Here is a 17,918-nt window from a genome sequence, read left to right as displayed (position 1 = left end):
CGAAGCCATCCGTAAAATGCTAGAAGGGCTGGATTCAGAGAGCTTGGGAGCAGCCAGACATGTGGAGGTTCCTGCAGGTCGCACACCCAGGTGGGGCACGGAAGCTCCCCCCATCGCTTGCCCTGTCAGTCTCATTATCTGGGGATATGCATCCTTTCTAATCCCCTTTATAGTAAACCAGTGAACTTAAGTGTTTCCTTGTGTTTTTTGAACCACTCTAGCATATTAATTGAATCTGAAGTTGGGGTTGTGGAAAATCAAGGTGGTTGGTCAGAAGCGCAAATAAACAACCCAGGGCTTGCAGTTGGCATCTGAAGTGGGGTGTGGGGTGGGAGAGGCAGTGTTGGAAATTGAGCCTTTACCTCCTGGGTCTGATTATTTCTATTTAGACAGTAATTTCTAGGTAGACTGTATTAGAATTAAATTAGAGGACACCCAGTTGGTGTCCACTACAAAATTGACTACTTGCTTGGTACAGGGAGAGAAAACCTTATACAGGTGGCCACAGAAGTCTTCTGTGTTGATTGTTGAGTGAGAATAGAAAGGAAACTGAGTTTGGCTTTTCCTAGAGTGGAAGCTGGGACAACTAGGAGTGTTTTGCAGTTATTAAAGTGAGAAATACATAGCAGTGGAGTTCTGGGAAAATGGACAGACAGTACATATATTTTGAAAGTAGAATTATTTGGTGTTGGTGTATAGGTTGGATATGGGAAGAAAGAGGTAGGGAGATTGGAGGATGTCTTCTGGGTTTCTCCCTCAAGTAAACACGCTGCCCTCTTAAATAGTAGATGGAATAAGCCTGTAACATCCTTGTTTTAGAAAGGTCAAACAGAATCGATCTGAATCTAGCCTGGCAGGAGCAGCAGAAGGTGTCAACCATCCTCTGGCTCTGCCAGTGCAAGGAGCTCATACACAGTAGCATCACCCAAGCGAGGATTCTAGTTCTCCCCCTAATGAGGCCCTTTGTCCCTTCCCTCTAGGACAAGCCCTAAGGAATCTCTAACTCCAGCAAGCCACTAGGGGGAGCATGGTCTGTGTTCTGTGTCCGTTCTTGAAGACTTTTTCAGTTTCACCTATTTCAGTGACTGATTTGTACCAGCTTTAGTACCCATACAAGTAGCCCTGACCTCTGGCCCCTGTACTGTTTGAAAGAATGCCTGACATGTAGTAGGTGCTCAATAAATGTTAGTTGGTTTAACTATTAGAGTGTGAATTTTATCTTATCTTACCAATGGGAGAAATCACTTCTTGTTACTCAGCATGGATCCTGGGCAAGAGGAAATGTGGATTTTCTGGATCAGGAAAAGACCAGAGGGATGGTTGTTAGGTGTGGGAGGAGGGGGAAGTTTAGGGATTAATGGTGTTACACTGGCCCTCCCTTCTGGTCTTCCTTTGTAGATTTAAGATTCTAGAGCCTGTGAAAGATTCCTAAATTGCAGCTTGGTTAAGATTGGGTAATTATAGTGGGTGATTGAGTATATCCCTTTTGAAGCTTGAATTGCCTCATTAAAGCAATAGTGTAGCTGTTAGTTGTATATCTGCGAGTCTGTCATTTCTTACTGGATTTTGTGATACTTCTACCTTAGCTTATGGCATATGTTTACATTTTAAACTAAAATCAGTCAAAATCTTGTTTTGAGAATTTTGCAGTATACCAGAGGTTAATAAAAATCACAAGGATTCTGGAAGGAACTGTGGCATTAAAGATTGCATTAGGACCTCTTTAGCGGTGTTTTGGGGAGCACTGGAAAATGTACTCCTTGAGCTTCCATGTCTTTATCTAGGGGTTATGGGTCAACTGCTCCAGTGAATGTTTATTTGTTTGATTTTGGGGTTTTTTTTTTGTGAGGAGCTGCTGAGATGAGGGAGGTTCTTACTTCAGTTCCTGACTTAAGGATGGTGTTTTGACATACAGTATTTCCTCACCTGTGCTCTCTTCCCCTCCCCTCCCCTCTCCTTTCCTCCATTTTCCTCCTCTTTCTCCCTCTCCCCTCCCCTTTTCTTTCTTCCTTCCATCCTTGCATCCATCCATTCATCCTTCCTCCCTCCTTGGCCTCCCCCCTTCTTCCCTTCCTTCCTTCCTTCCTTCCTGGAGATTGAACCTAGAGAGTGCTGAGCTATATCCCCAGCCCTTTCTATTATGATTTTTTAAAATTTGAGGCAAGTTCTCACTAAGTTGCACAAAGTTCTAAGTTGCTCTAAAACTTGGAATCTTTCTTCCTCTGCCTCCTGAGTTAGCTAGGATTGCAGGCATGTGCTGCCATGCCCAGTTTAGAATCTCTTTTAATGCTCATCCCTGCCCTGTTGATTGCCCAGGTGATCCACTGTACAAGTAGAAACCAGGAGGTCAGTGTCATGCAGATGCCCAGTTAGTGGTGGAGTCAGGCACTGCCAAGGTCGTCTGTCCCCTGCTCCACCTAGTCTTCTTGCAACTACAGTGGTACTTTGGTTGATGAACTCAATTCTCTCCATGATTCTGGTCACAAACTGAACTAGACAAGAACAGAATAAAATTTCCCCATAAAGTCAACATTGAACCTAACCACTTGATTTGATTCTGCTCTTACCCAACTCGGTTTGTGACTAGAATCGTGGAGTCAAGTTTGTAAAACGCTCTACTTAATGTATGCTAGAGTTGAAAGGCTTGCCCTTTTTATTTACTTATTTTTGTTTTGTTTTTTGTTTTTCTTCCGGTACCAGGAATTGAACTCACGACTTTGTGCTTGCCAGGCAAGCGCTGTGCCGCTGAGCTAAATCCCTAGCCCTGGCTTCCCCTTTTTAGATGTTTTGTTGTTGTTGTTGTTCTATACCTAGGGCAAGTAATTTTAACCTTTGTTTCAATTTTTTAAAAAATGTATTGAATTAGTATAATACCATTCCTGATTTTCAGGCCTGCTGTGTTGAACAGATATAGATGAAGCAAGATTTGGGGAGTATTTTAGGAGCGTATAAGGCGATATGTAGCTATAGGGTAGTATATTTTCCCAGCAATCTGTGCATCGGCATGTTCTACATCTCAGATGCTAGAAGGATGATAGTCAGGCCTATCTTACCAGTATTTAGACAGATTCTCTTTCTTCCCCTGGGAATCCAATTTTGCATCTTATAACTTTATCAGAAAACTGGTTATCAGCTAGTTTTCAAGATCAAGGAGGCACTGTACCTTAGTAGAAAGTATAGTGAACCAGGGAGTGCTTGTCTAGTACTTCTAGTTCTTTGCCTAAGTCCAGTAGCTGTCTAACTGTGGATCAAACATCTGATGAATCTCAGTTTTCCCATCTATAAAATAGTCATAAACCTATCTGTCCACTGTATTTCAAAAAAACAAAATAATAGCTGTAAGAGAGCTACAGGCAGGAGTGTACACAGAGAGCCTGCTGAGCTAGCTTTTGGACAGCTGTGCCCAGGAGACCTAAAGGTATCTGCAGGTCTCCGGGCAGGGTAGAGGAGGCTGTGTTTGTATCGTATTTGTTGCCCTGGGTGTGACTCTGAACTTGCCCAGGACTCCTACTGGCCCTGACCTAGTGTGTTTCCTCTCCATTGCAGGAAGATGAGAGACTGCTTAGGCTCCAGCAGTAGTACCATGAGTCCCTGTACTGGTTAAAGCCATCTCCACGACCCGGACAGGCAGCAAGGTAAGCAGAGAGGCCAGTCCAGGCGAGCTCCTGGGATGTGTGTGCATTTCCGCTCCGACCGCTGCCGGAAAATCCCAAGCAACACAAACAAGTCAAGGCAGTGCATCAGGGTTCCTCCTAACCCGTCTTCAGGACCCAGAGGAAGGGCTTGCTTCCCCTCCAAGAGCTCCAGCTAGCTCCCTCCCCGCCCGCCCGGCGGGGATTCTTCCAAGTTATAAAAAATGAGACACTGGTGGGGAGAAAAACAAGTCCGCTCACTGTCTTCTCCCTTCTCCCCTCCGAGCTGCTCAAGCAAGTTCCCAGGAACAGTCTAGAGCCCCTGGTTGACTGGAAGGGAGGTAAGAGGCGTGGAATGCGTGCAAAAACTGAGCTGATCAAAAGACAGTGCGATTTCATAGAAGTCTCCCAGAACTGAGTTAGAGAGAGAGAGAGAGAGAGAGAGAGAGAGAGAGAGAAAGAGAGAGCGCGCGCACTCTCTCGCTCCTGGTGCAGTGTGAGCCTGCGCCCTGCCCCTGCGCGCCGCGCCGCGCCGCCGGGAGGACGGGGTCTCCATGACAACTGGCCTGGCCGGCCCGCAGCGCTCTGCTCACTTGGCTGGAAGGAGCACCACGAAAGGTCAGAGGAAGGAGCTGTGGGAAGCTCGCGGCAGGTATCGGGGCTTAAGCCAGTAGATTTGGGGGCCCTGGGCTCTCTGACGGGCTGTGGAGTGAGCCAGACTCTGCCGAGAATGGAGTGGGCAGGAAAGCACCGGGACTTTCAGGTAAGGGCAGCTCCAGACTCGATTGCTCCTCTCCTTTCCTGGCCCTAGTTTTGCGCTGTTTTCTGGGCGGCAGTCGAGTGTCTGTACTCTCTGCTCAGGGTTTGGGGCTCCGGAATGATGTCATGTTCCAACAGTTGGATTCTATTAGCTCCAGGAGGAGGGAAACAGCCAATTTTCTTGACTTTGCAAATCAAGCCGATCTCACTCTTGCTGAACCTGAAGTGTTTAGGCTTCACTCTAGAAGGCATTATTTTACTTTTATTTAGTCCAGAATCACAGGATATTTTTACAGGAAGATTCATTTATGTGGGAAAAAAAAGTCCTTAGCATTGTTTGTAGTTCTCACACGGAAACTCCAGTGTCTTCAGAGGGGCTTAGTTTCTTCTGATTTGTCTTTTGGTGGTATGTCTGACCTATTAAAAAAAAATTAAGAAGCTCATTAAGCTCAGTGAGGAACTGTGGTGAGTTCCAAGTCCCTCTGGAATGGCTAGTGGGACCGAAGGACTGTCATAGGGATATCGGAGCTGGTAGCATGGTTCTCTCTACCTGGTAGCTTGGTAAGAGGCAAGCTGTCCTTCCTCATTAATAAGGTGGGTCATGGGCTTTCCTGAGTCATGTGGCATGGAGCTGTCTTGGGGTTGGCAGGCCTGCACGGAAGTGTCTTATTCAGATGTTGCAGAGTGAGCTCTTAGCACCTCAGCTGCCAGGAGCTGGGGAAAGAGAGGCACTGTACTTGTGCCAGTGGATTCCTTTGGTTAATATTTTAATCTAATCTCAGGCTTGCAGAATCTACTCTGTGTACTCCTTTTACTTTGATTGTCTTAAATTTTGATAAACCTTGTTCTCACTTAGAGGAGTAGTGTGTTAGAAGCTCATTGTGGCCCAGGAAGGAAGACCCTCCCAAAAAAGGGATGAGGTAATTCGATCATTGATATTATTAGGAGTGATATTATTAGGAGGATGAATCTGCAGACTGTCCCTGCAGGAGAGACCCGGCAGATGTGCTTCCCCTGCAGCCATGTTCTATCTTAAACTTACTCCTGGGTCTCAGGGAGTTTTGTAGATGCTTTTGGTTTTTCTTAGTGGGATGAAGGAACAGCTGCTGTCCTGGCTCTTGGGTTTTTCTTCTTGAACTTTCTGAACAGAATGTCTTTTGTATTCTGGCAAACAATGAGGGGGCCCTCTGATTAACTTCGGGTCAGCTTGCCAATGCAAGCACTGGCCATATCCTTGATTCTGGCTCCCCAGATGTGTATATGTATGCATCAGTGTTGTGGCCTGAGGGCCCGCAAGGGTGAACTGAGTGGCCCTGAACCTCAGACAGGCCACTTCTAAAGTTAATTCCTCCTTTTGATACATTCCAGGGAGCTTCTGTTTGGTTGAAACCTCTATTTATTGGAGGGATATGGCATAGTGCTGTTGTTTGGGATTAAAGAGGAAGAAGTCTCTGAGCTCAGTGGTCCCTTGGGGGCAATGCAAGTCCAAAATTTCAAGTCTTCTCTACTCATGGGGATGTGGTTAGGGATTCTCCATTCCCGTACTTGTGCCCGCCCCCTCCTTCCCCTTCTTCAGGGTCTCACTATGTAGTTCGGCTGGCCTTGAACTCATTATGTAGCCCAGGCTGGCCTTGACATCATGGAAATCCTCTTTCCTAAACTTCCTGAGTCCTGGGCTTATAGGTATGCACCACCACATCCGGTCATGTTTCTTCTGCAGTGGAAGAAAGAATAATGACTTGGGGTTAGAAGATGTGAATCCATCACTGGGTTCTGCTACTTTCCAATTGAGTACCTAACTAATATAGGCTTTAGGATATTAGCTGTATCATAGAGATAATGATAATAACTACTTCATGGTTGGGAGGAGCAAATGGGATAGTTTCTATGAAAGTATTTTCAAGTAGATCAAATCCTCAATAATATAACAGATTATGAATGGAAACTTAAGCAATGGTCTAGCTGTCTGCTAGAAAGTCACTTTGCTTCTGTGTTCTGGTTGCCCCATTTATAAAGTGCCATATACTCTTGTACACATATAAATCAAAGTGAGAAAAATCCCTAAATACCTGTTTGAGATGTTTAAGGAAAGAAATAGGGCTTTTTTTGGGTCAGAGAGTTTCATTGTAGACGAGTCTCACAAGTGAACCTTCAAGGATAAGACTTTCCATAGGTCGCTCAGCTCATGTATTATAGAGGAGAGGGGTTCCAAGAGATCCTTTGCTTTTCCAGTGTCCTTATAGTTACAGTGTCATGCATTTGACTGGCTGGAAAAGAAGCTGTTGGATGCCAGGGCTGCTTCCCTTGTCCTGCTAGGTTCTCCCAGGGAAACTGTCTTGAGTGGGCAGAGGGGTCGGTTTGAACGATAGGGTTCTAAGTGATAAAAAGTGTTCTTGCTCTGAAGGTCTTGTTAGGGCTGGGCAGCTCTTTCAGGAACTTGTAAGGCAAGCTGTAGCTTAGGGGGAGATTAAAAAGAAAAACAAGGAAGTGGGAATTCCAAGGGCAGATTCGGGGCTATGTCATGGGCCTGTGCCAAGGAAGGGAATAGCAGGGGCAGGGAAACTCCGGGCAAGGGCATCCCAGATCTGTCCTCTGAACCTGTAAGATATGTGGTGTTCTAGGGACACCTTCCTTCCCCTCAGCAGTCTCAGCCTTTGGGGCTGAGACAGGCAAAAACCTGGCAGCCGTACCCCAGACTAGTGTCTGAGAGAAGCCTCACACAGACCTCAAATAGGCAGGATTGTCTTTTTTGTTGTTTTATTCTGCTTTGTTTGAAAAAGCAGCAGTGTTCTCCTTCCAGGTGACTGAGAGAACAATAGCCTGGAAGGCCTGAAAAAGTTGTCCACAGCTTAGGTTGGGCTGCAGCTGTTCCCCACTCCCCATCAGTCTGCTTCCCAGAGCTGAGTCACAAATTGGATCCCTCTCTGTTCCTTAAGGATTAAAAAGTAACATTCTTGTTCTCACTCCCTCTCTCCCCCTTCCTCTGCTCTCCTCCCTGTACACTCTCCTCCTAGGTTCTTTCTCTCAAAAATCAGAATAATCAGTCATCCAAGGAGTTGAAACTTTGAAATGCCTTGGAGAATAGGCCAGGGGCATCCTCGGCTGTGCTGGCTGGGCCTCTACCCGTGAAATGAAGGGCTGGGTGAACCGTTTCGGGGAGGCACGCCAAACTCCAAGGATCGTGGCCTGGAACCTAAGAGGCTAAGTGCCACTTCCAACTGCATCGGATGCTAAAACCACTTAGGGGAGGTGGCCTGGTGCCTGAGGGAGGTGGGAGAGTCTGAGTTCCTGTGGAGGAGTGGGATTCTCTTGGCTATTAGCTGTCACTGCCCTGGTGACTCCAGATTTCTACTCTTGGGCCCAAAAGAGCGTACTGAGGCAGCCAGTAAGCAAAGGCAACGCATATCTGGGCCCGGAGGAGGGCAGGATCAGCCCTCCCTGCCCGGCTCTGGCTTGGCCTCTCCGCTGTGCCTCTTCTGCACTGGCTTGGGGGCTGAGGGTGGGGTAGGGGAATCTACAGGCAGATAATCGAGTTCTTTGAGTTAGAGGGACCATGGAAAGTGGAGAAGGGGCAGGAGGGCATGAAAGGGAAAAAAAAAAAAAAAAACAGAGACCATCTGGCAGGGTTGGCAGAGATTTCTCTTTTAAAGCCGATGGGAAAATTTGCGTTAGTGTGTGCGTTCTTCTGGGAGTAGAAAGGGAGTCTGTGCATCCCTGATGCTGGAGGGGAGGCACTGTGAGCCTCCGTCTCAGGGGTGGGTGGAGGAGAAGTCTGCGGGAATCCGCCTTGGGGAAATGTGCTATGTAATACTGTGTCGATAGAAAAACCTGGGACATGCGGTCTCCTTCTAGCCACATGCCTTAGAAAACTCCTAGAGATGTATGTGTGTGTGTGTGTGTCTGTCTGCCTGTTTGCATGTGTGTCTATGCGTGTGTATTTTGAGGGGAGAGGAAGGTGTTAAATGAGTCCAGACTACACACCTCATTGAAGAATTTCTCCAAAGATCCCTTCTCTCGTTTTCCTTGGTTCCAGTGTAAGGAATACACTGTTGTCTGGGGCTGCTGAAACTGTCATGATGTTCTTCTCATCTAAAATTGCCTGACTGTTTGATTTCACTGTCCCTATAAAAGGGTGAACTATATGTATTCAGGGTATAGAACTGCCTTATTTTGTAAGCATTTGTCATGAAACCACCCAGTTTTTCAAAGACCCAGACTCTTCTGTGTGCCCTGTGGTTGCCGAAGGGGATTGTATGTGAGTTTTTCAAAGACCCAGACTCTTCTGTGTGCCCTGTGGTTGCCGAAGGGGATTGTATGTGAGCCCGAGGCTGACTTAGAGGAAGCCGCATGGTGGGTGGAGGACTGTTGGAACCTGAAAACAGTGAGCTATACCAAGGGTCGAGGGGACAAGATCTGGTACAGGCAGAAGATTACTAGAAGAAAACAGGAGAAAGGACCCAGGCAAGGGGGTGGGGGAGGGGAGGAGAAAGTAGTTCTCAGGGGCAGCAGGTGGAGGGAGGAAGGTGGCCTTCACAGCATAGAGGCCGCCCTGTCCCCAGGGGCCCAAGCAGACAGTGCTGTTCCCTCTTAACAAACACTGGGAAGCTGCGTGGCTCACATCGAGGTTGACACCCTCGTTCATTTGTTGTCTGGCTCAGAGGCTTCTGTGGTGCCACATGTGCCCTCTTGGTCTGTTTATCCATGAAGTCAGTGAATGCAGAGCATCTGGGCCAAGAGCTGGGGAGGATCCAAAACAAATGTCAAGTGAGACACATATTCCCATATATGCTGTATTAGATGTTGTATTGTCCTAATCGCCCCCGCCCGTGGTAACCTCTGTCAGTGTGATTAAGAGAAGAAACAGACCTGCTGAGGTTTGGGGTTTGGATGGGAGGGATAATGACCATCTCATGCTTTTAGGCCAAGAAGAAGGAGGAAAGTTCTGCTCTTAGAAGTAGACTTAATGCTCTGTCTGAGTGGTGGAAAAGAGCCGGCTATAGTACTGGATTACAAGGAGGGTGAGGGTTCTAGGCCTGTGTTGCCGCTTCTCTGAGATTGTCAAAGGATGGGATATGTGAGAGTGTAAGGAAGGGAAAAATTGGGGAAACCACAGAAAGTCAGCTAGTTTTTAGAACTCTAGCTTTGCTGCGTGAATTTTGGTGTTCTTACCCTATTGAGTTTTATAGCTTTTTAAGTGAATTAACCTGTAGTGTGTTTGTTCAACTGTCAGTGACTCCATGACTATTAGGTGCCCAATGAGTGTGGTGTGCCTTAAAGCACCTGTGGTGGACCCATCTGCGCTTGCAGCAAGCATCTTACCTATGTGTGTACAGTGCAATACTTAGGAGCTGGTGTTTGGGCATCTCAGAGGCCTTGGTTTAGAACATGACCTAGTTGTATGACCTTGGGCAAGTTATTTAATCTCTGTATCTCAGTTTCTCTGAGATATCTGTAAAATGGATATAATGATGGTACTTAGCTTGTCAGAGTTACAGTAAGGATTAAATGAAACGATACATGTAAAGCTGTAAAAATCTGTCTCAATGCCTGGAACATAGGAAATGCTGAATGCTTTCCATTATACAGTAATAGTTAATTTAGAGCAGCATTTTGGAGGGGAAGGCTGGTGTCTGTCATGTTGGGGTCACTTCACTAGGAACATATCCAGTTCTTTTAGAAGTAGTTTGTACTTTATGTTTTTTTTTAATTTTTTTTTTTTTTTTTGGTTTTTTCTCCGGTACCGGGAACCGAACTCACGACCTTGCGTTTGCCAGGCAGGCGCTTTTGCCACTGAGCTAAATCCCCAGCCCCTATGTTTTTTTTTAATTAAAAAATTTTATTAGTAGATGTTTGCAGTATGTACCATTTACATTCATGTTAGGGAGTAGGTACATGTACTTAATATATCTTAGATATTTTTATTTCTCTTCTCCTCCCCTCTGCCCCCTTCCCTCCATCTCTAGAGCTCCTTCCTGTTTTCAAATGACCGGTCTCCCTGTTTCTTGTATTCTGTGCATCTGCCAAGGCTCCAGGAAGGTCTCTGTGGGAGTCCTTCTCAACCCAGCCTCACAGCTGCATCTTCATCCTCCTGTGGGATGCCTGCCCTCCGTGAGCAGGGGAGAGCTTCCAGAAGTTCTTTTTGCCTGCCGCTTGCCTGCTGGCCAGTCCATACGGGGCCCTGAGTCCTGCTTGACCTTGGGTTGGAGGCCTTTCCCACATTGGAGTCGGTGCTCAGTGCTCTGGACACAGGCTTCCTCGGCTCTCTCCTCACACGCTAGCCATGTGTCCTTGAAGACCCAGCTTAGAGCACAGGCTTTGGGGCCAGCTCGGAGAGTTCATAGTCTGGCTTTTCCTTTTACTGTCTATGGAATTCTGGTGAATTACCCTTTGTAAGCCTCATTGTCTTTATCTATAAATTGGGGGTAGTCACCTACCCCCTCAAAGGGCTGTTGTAAGGGTTAAATGACTTTTTTTTTTTTTTCTTTTTGAGACAGGGTCTCACAGTGCAGTTCAGGCTGGTCTTGAACTTACTTTGTAGCCCAGGCTGATCTCAAACTCGCAACAATCCTCCTGCCTCAGCCTCCGGAGTGCAGGGATCACAGGCATGCGCCACCACACCTGACTAAATGACTTTTAATGTAAGTCAAGCACTCAGTGTAGTTCTGGACCCAAATATGCTCCCAGTAAATGTTAGCTGCTGCGTCTACATCCTAGGACTTTTTCCACTAGTACATAGCAGCAGAACACCCTCCCCAGGTAGTTAGCAGATCTGAGTTGGAATTTCAGTTCTGATTGTATTTTAGACTTGCTGCCTGACCTTAAGGGAAATAATTTTGTCTTCTCTAGGTTTCATTTTCCTCTTCTAGAAAGTAGAAGGTATGGAGAGACTATCTCATTGATATTTTGACTTGACCTTTCAATGTATAGTGTTATGTCTTATCTTTCCAACTAGATTTCCAGAAGTTCTGTGAATTAAGTTTACTCTTGCATGCTGTTTATTTCCTCAAATGATCAACATACATAGTTTGTGCTTGAAAAATGTTTGAGTAACTTTTAACCCCATCAACTGGATTCTAGGAAGCACTTTGAATTGGTTCCTATAACGTGGAACCTGGAAACTTCTCAGGTGCAAAGGGCTTGGTTACAACTTCAAGGAGGCCCTGGCCCTTAGTATGCCAGAAAGTACCAGTTATTAAGAAAGAAGGTGTGTTTCACTTGATAATCCTTGGAAAATTTTGGGGGGCTGGGGTTTAGCTGGGGGCTGGGAGTTTAGCTCAGCGGCAAAGTGCCTGCCTGGCAAATGCAAGGTTGTGAGTTCGGTTCCCGGTACCGGAGAAAAACCAAAAAAAAAAAAAAAAAAATCCTTGGAAAATTTTGGTCATTAGATACTTCGGGTACTTATTTGTTCTGCTGTGTATACTTAGAATTAGTACTGTTCTGTAAAGTGTGAATAAATACTGCCATTATGGTTTCCTTCCCTCACGGGAGAAAAATGGCACTGTTCTCAGAGTGACCCTCTCTTCTTTAGGTCAGTGATCCATTGATACTCAAAGACAAATCTGTTACAGGGAGAGCCATCCAACAAGAGTGATGTTTAGAGTCTGGACTCTGAGGTCAGACTGGGTTCAAATTCTGGCTCTGCTGCTTACTAGGTTCTGAGCTTTGTAATGTCACTTAGCTTGTCCATGGCTTGCTTTCTCGTCTGTAAAATCAAGGCAGTATAAGTACTGTCTCACAGGGTGGTAGGGAAACCCAAAAGAAAAGTGCTTAAAGTTAGTACCTCTTACATTGTTGCCGAATAAAATATTAGCAATTATTGTTGTGTTTATTATTCTCTTGTAAACGGAGCAGTGTTTCTTTGTGGTTAGTCTGTGGGGTTTGTTCTGGTGAAAAATGTGAGACGGTGTGCCCTTTCTTTACATCTTGGGTAGATAATTAACATCAGCAGAACAGCGGAGTCTTCTGATTGGTATATAGATCAGAGCTCTTGTACTTTGCTTTTGTAAAGAAACACATAAACCAGAGGGGGAATCTGGCCAAATCAGAGGTGGATCTAGGCTGAGAGGACCCTCTCTGATGGGTACCATGTTTTATTCACTGGAGTAGGAACATGGGAAAACCCTGCATGGGAGAGCAGGATAAAAGGTGGAAGGGTTGGGAGGAGGCTGAGGCAGAGTGGAAACTCAGTCAGAGAGGTCTAGGTATTAAAGAGTAGCAGGTATCTCTGGGCAAGTGGTTATGACTAAGGCAGTTCTATCAAGACGTGCTCCGGGCGTTGTGTCTTTCGGTGAGACATCTTGGGAAGCCCCAGGTGACACATGCCCAGCAGTAATCACTGTGACCCCTCCCACAGGAGTGGGGCCTCTGAGGAGGTTATAATCTGTTTCTGAAGAGAGGGAGTAGTTCCTTATCTACTAGTGTAATTATAAAGAGATTTCCTTTTCCAACTGCAAGAAACTGGAACTTTTGCTGCCAAATTTAGCAGTGTTTTAAGTCCTTCAAATCTCCTTTGAGTGGTACCAAAGCTCTCAGCTTTCTTGTTATCTCTTGTTGAAATATTGCCTGGAAAGGTCATATCAACAGTGCCAATTTATGGGACTGCTCAACCCAGGCAAGCCTATGGTATAACAGGGAGTTCCAGGGAATAGGTGCTTCACAGATTTTCTCTTTGAGTGAGGCTGTGTATAATTTAAGATTCTTTTTTGCTTTAGAGGACCCAACTCTGTCGATTTAAGGTCAGATATCCTACTGCGTCTGTAGCTTTCTTTTGGTAGGTCCTTTAGGCAGGACTCAGATTCTGTAGTCGCTCCCTGTAAATCAGAAAGAATATCAGCTTTGATGATACTTACAGCTATCAAAACCAAGCCCCTTGCTCCATATTGGAGGTAAGTTTCCTTGGCACAAAATCATACCACAGCTATTTCATTTATGAGCAATTTATGACCTACCATATGTTCTGATGGAATAATTAAAAGATGGTGAAGACTATGAACATATAGAAACCACAATGGGACTTTGTAGTCATTATCTTTAGACAAGAAGGTCAGACCCGTGTATCTTTATGCTATGTCACTTGCCAGAACGGAATGGAAATAGGGAAAGAAAATGAAAGACGGTGACTGACCCTAGCAGCTACAGAGAACTCTATATGGGTGTGGCAGGAAAATACTAGAACAGCGGAGATGATCGTGGCAATGGCAGTGACCTTGGCTTGGACTCTTTGGCTTTACTGACTCAGCTGCAGTGTTCAGAGACTTGGGGCTTTGGACTATAGAATGTGCAGAAGTTCCTTATATTCTCACTCACTCACCCGTTTGCATTTAGATGTAGGAATGGACTCTGGGTGTGAGTCATCCCTGCTGATCAGGGTTGAGTTAAGCCCAGCTGTGCTGGGAGAGCCAGCTGTGGGGTTACTGGTGGTAAGAAGGGCTGTGGTTTCCTTAACTCTACTCTGAGTAAGTGGCCAAGAGGAAGTGGCAGGGGTCAAGTTAAAAAGAAAACAACTGGAAATTTGTGTTTTATTTACATCTCATTAAATAGAATTTTTTGTGGGGGTTGTGTTTTGAGACAGGGTCTTGTTAGTTCGGGCTGGCCTTGAATTCAATATGTAGACCAGGCTAGATGTGAATTTTTAGCAGACTTCCTGCCTCAGCCTCCCATGCACCACCATGCTGGGCGAATGGAAATTTTAAAAGCCTTTTTTTCCCATCTCAGAACCCACACAACTATTTGATAAGTCCAGGGGGTTTTGAAATCAGCAATCTACAGACTTGTTTTCACATGCAGAATTTTAAGGTAGATACACATCTGCACGGCCTCACTGGTAGGAGTATAAAGTAGAAAACCCTGGGGACTGCAACACCCGGAGCTCTGGAGCCCCTATAGCAGTTAATGTTTTGTTAGTAGATAGGGCTAGGATGACTGTTTGCTGGTGACTATTTCCCTAAGGGTTTATCCTCAGCTCTTCCTGTAACTTGTAGTCTTTCCTTGGAATCTCATCTCCACTGTCACTATTAGTTGACAAAAAAGGGGGATCTACTCCTGCTTCTCTTCCAGAAACTGAATTTATTCAGGAGGCTGAGGCAGGAGGATTGACAGGAATTCAAGGCCAGCCAGAACCATATGGTGAGACCCTGTCTCAAAAAAAACAAACAAACTCAGAAAAACAACAAAAAAGGAGAAAAACTGAATTTATCCATTCAGTAAATATACACTGAGTGTCCATTCTGTTCTAGCTGCTATTCCGTATGTTAAGGATGTAGAGATAGCCAAGAGAGCAAAGACCTTGTCAGGAAGTTTAAAGTATAGTGGGGAAGCGGGTCAATAAACAAGTAAACAAATAAATGAGATAAAGATAGTGAAGAAGTGGGGGAGATAAAGATGGTGTAAAAGAGAGAGAGAAACAGCAACCTGAGAGGTTAGAGAAAGCCTCTCTGAGAATGTGATATTTGAGCTCTGAGCTCAAGGATGAGAAGCCACAAATGAACAGATTTGGGGGAAGTATATTCCTGGAGAAGGCAACGACTGTTCCTATTTTGTAAGTAATTGGATTCTGCTTTGCTGTCTCTCCATCCTTATTTGTTTTAGTAACCACCTTGCTTCTGAAGGAAAAGATCTGTGGTTGGGGAAGATGCCTTGAGAGGATGTTTTTCAGATTATTTTTAAGACTGATTCACTGAGCAGAGCCCCTGACATGGGAAAGAATTTGACATGTTGAGTGTGCATAAAAGAAGTTATCGTTGTCAGGACATAGGAAGCAAGTGCACAGAGGGTATAAGGTGTTGGGGGGGCTTATTCAGATATAGCCTTTTGGCCATTGTTGGGGGGCTTAGAGAAACCAGCATCAAAGGTGGATATTCTCAGTTTGTGGCACAACTTGGAATAAAGTATGGAAGTTTGGGGGGTATGGCTAGCAAAGAGGAACACTGAACCTGATTGAGAAGGATCAAGAGAAAGTACGGGTCAGCAAATGATCTTGTTTAACGGTAGGCATGTGGCTACCCAGCCAACAGAATTTAAGTGGATCTGTTCTGCGTAATTCTTGGGACTGCGTGTTTTACAGTTTTCTGCATATTTTAGGTTTATGGTATATCATTAGTAGGATGCTAATTCTATTGTAGGCATCATGTTATACTAGACATCTTTGTGTCATTTTAACAAACACCCGCAGCCATCTGTGAGTGAATTTGTTGATGTCCTGATGTCTGCAGAAACTCAGAATAGCTAACTTGCTTAAAAATTTAAATCTAAGTCCCTGAGATCCCAGAGTATGTGTTTCTTCTATACCTGCACTCTGGCTGATATAGGGTATGCAGTTCCTGCTAGTTATCTAAAATACTATGTATCATTCCCCCCACCCAAAATTGTTATTTACCGTCTGGTGCTCCTTTCTATCCAGTAGAAGCTAGAATAGATTTTTTTTGAATGTTCATAGAATTGAATGAATAATTTTCAACTTTCCCTGAAAGGAGTACCTGGCAAAATAGAGATTTTGCTGGTCCGTGTAAAAAATAGTGTAGGGAGTATGGTAGAACCTCAAACAGATAACCTGAGTATCCACTCTTAATCCGGTCAGGAAGCATGATGGTCCTTCACATTAACACCCCATGAACAGTTAGATGTTTTAGATTATGTCTTCTCCTATTTTATGTAGTGAAAAAGTGGCATTTTTGATAGGAAGGAGCTAGAATTTGTTTTTGGAGAACTCGAGTAATTTGTCAGTAGAACGCCCCATTTCCTAGTTTTGTAGGTCTCTTCTAGAGTCTCAAGATTGGTGGGAATCTTTGAGGAAAGAAAACCCATCAGGCCACAATTCTGACGTCTTGGAAATGGAATAGTGACTCGTTTCTATTTGTAGATAACTCTTTTTCTAAAGGGACTGTTCCTTTTTGGATTCTATAAATCAAGGCCCAGGATTCTGAAGTGAAAATGCAGAGTATTTATAAACTCTCATTCCTTTGTGTTCCTAGTCAGCCTGCTGAGATGGAATAGTCTGCAAAGGGCAGAGTCAGGGAAGACTGAATTTCATATGTAGCATCAATTCCTGATGCAGAGAGTTTTGTAAGTAATTGGATTCTATTTTGCTGTCTCCATCCTCATTTGTTTTAATAACTACCTTGCTTTTGAAGGAAAAGACCAGTGTGGGGGAAGATGCCTTGAGAGGATATTTTTAACACAGATTCACTGAGAAGACATTAAGTGGTCACCTACCATAAGCACAGACATACAGATGAGTTAGAGGATGAGACTGGAAAGATTGGCTGAGGTCGAATCTTAAAGGGCCTGAACCATTTAGGAGCTGGGGACTCACTGTTCTTCTGAAAATAGGAAAGAAGCACAGTTGGTTGGGATTGTAGAAAACAAACCTCTGAGACCATGTAGAAGACACAACTGGAGCGGGAGAAATCTTGCCTGTCTCACTGGGTGTAACTGGAGAGGTGATAATCCAGATCCTCACAATTCATTTAGAGCAGAATATAAGGGAAGTGTAGGGCTGGGGGTCTGAACTCCATGTGGCAGGGCTCTCTGGAGCTTACAGTAGTGCTTTCCAGACTTGAACGTACACCAAACTCACCTGGAGACTTTCTTTCCAGTTCACTTAAGTCCGAAATAGAGCCTGAGAATTTGCAGTTTTAATGAATTTGCAAATGCTGCTTCTGTTACTGATTTGGAACCCCACTTTGAGAACCAGTGCTAAAGAGGCTTGTAGCTGAGATGCAATAAGGATTTGAGGACCAGATGTTTACTGGCTTGCTTGCTTTTACTAACCTAGAATTTCCTGTCTATAAGTGTACACTTCAGAAGTTCTTTGGTGGCTTGCTCTGTAATATCAACAAAGTCTGCTTAAAATCTGTGCTTTCGCTCACAATGACTCTTCTCACGGTATCCATATCCCTTCCGGGTGAGATTTCCAGGTGTGTGCTTATTTCTAAACAGCTGCTTGTCGATTTTTGGAAAATACCCACCTTGGGCATTCGATTGCATCAGAGTAGGTGACATTTAAGCCAGGAAAAGCTTCCCCCTGCCCTTGACACAGCCTCTTGGCTGGCAGGCCTGTTTTAGGAACTGCAAGCAGGCTAGGCACTGAGTGTGTTCTGTTGATTAGCCACGTTTACACAGGACATGCCTGGGAGATTATCTTTTTAGCTCAGGAGTTGAATTTCAAGGGCAAAGTCCACAGTTGGCAGTTGAAAGGCTGAAAACACCTGGAAGAGAAAATTGCATTTGATTTTCACTTACCCAGGCCTCAGTGCCTCTTCCCACTGAGGTCAGGTTTTCCGCTTGTCGCAGCCCAAGCAGGTGACCCTGGGATTCTCTTGACGCAGCATGGCCACAGACAGTACCCCTTGCTGTCTACTTCAGTACCCATGGCCTCAGGTGAGTTAATAAATCTAAACCACCCTGATTTCCTTGGCATGTTTGTTTCCAGAATCTTTTCCCTTTTGAGGAGAGGATCTTCATTCGCTACTTTGCGGTCAGTGGCTTTTGGGTTTTCCCCATGGCTCTCCTTTTCCTTAGCTTCCTGCA

At 45.0% G+C, this 17,918-nt stretch overlaps 2 protein-coding genes across 8 annotated transcripts in view; one reads left to right on the top strand and one right to left on the bottom strand.

Moving 5' to 3' along the window:
* LOC102019163 overlaps positions 1–4,188 on the bottom strand; it is a 60,483-nt gene extending 56,295 nt beyond the window's left edge. The window contains exon 1 of the mRNA XM_005380524.2: positions 4,109–4,188. Within this exon, the coding sequence (XP_005380581.1) occupies positions 4,109–4,188 (80 nt within the window). The remainder of the gene's footprint in view (positions 1–4,108) is intronic.
* St5 (suppression of tumorigenicity 5) overlaps positions 1–17,918 on the top strand; it is a 161,713-nt gene that overhangs the window by 54,688 nt on the left and 89,107 nt on the right. For 4 of the 7 annotated variants that reach the window (XM_013511891.1, XM_013511889.1, XM_013511892.1 and 1 more), the window contains exon 2: positions 3,547–3,635. The gene's annotated coding sequence lies outside the window, so the exon portion shown is untranslated. Of the gene's footprint in view, positions 1–3,546; positions 3,636–3,792; positions 3,974–4,101; positions 4,396–17,616; positions 17,769–17,918 lie in introns of those variants that run through there. The other 3 variants (XM_013511893.1, XM_013511888.1, XM_013511894.1) reach the window with 3 other exon arrangements.

This window comes from Chinchilla lanigera, unplaced genomic scaffold (genome assembly GCF_000276665.1).
Source record: "Chinchilla lanigera isolate Chin_1 unplaced genomic scaffold, ChiLan1.0 scaffold00013, whole genome shotgun sequence".
Classification (NCBI taxonomy): Eukaryota; Metazoa; Chordata; class Mammalia; order Rodentia; family Chinchillidae; genus Chinchilla; species Chinchilla lanigera.
Note: the sequence above shows the minus strand (reverse complement) of the source record. Positions and strands in the feature narration are given on the sequence as shown.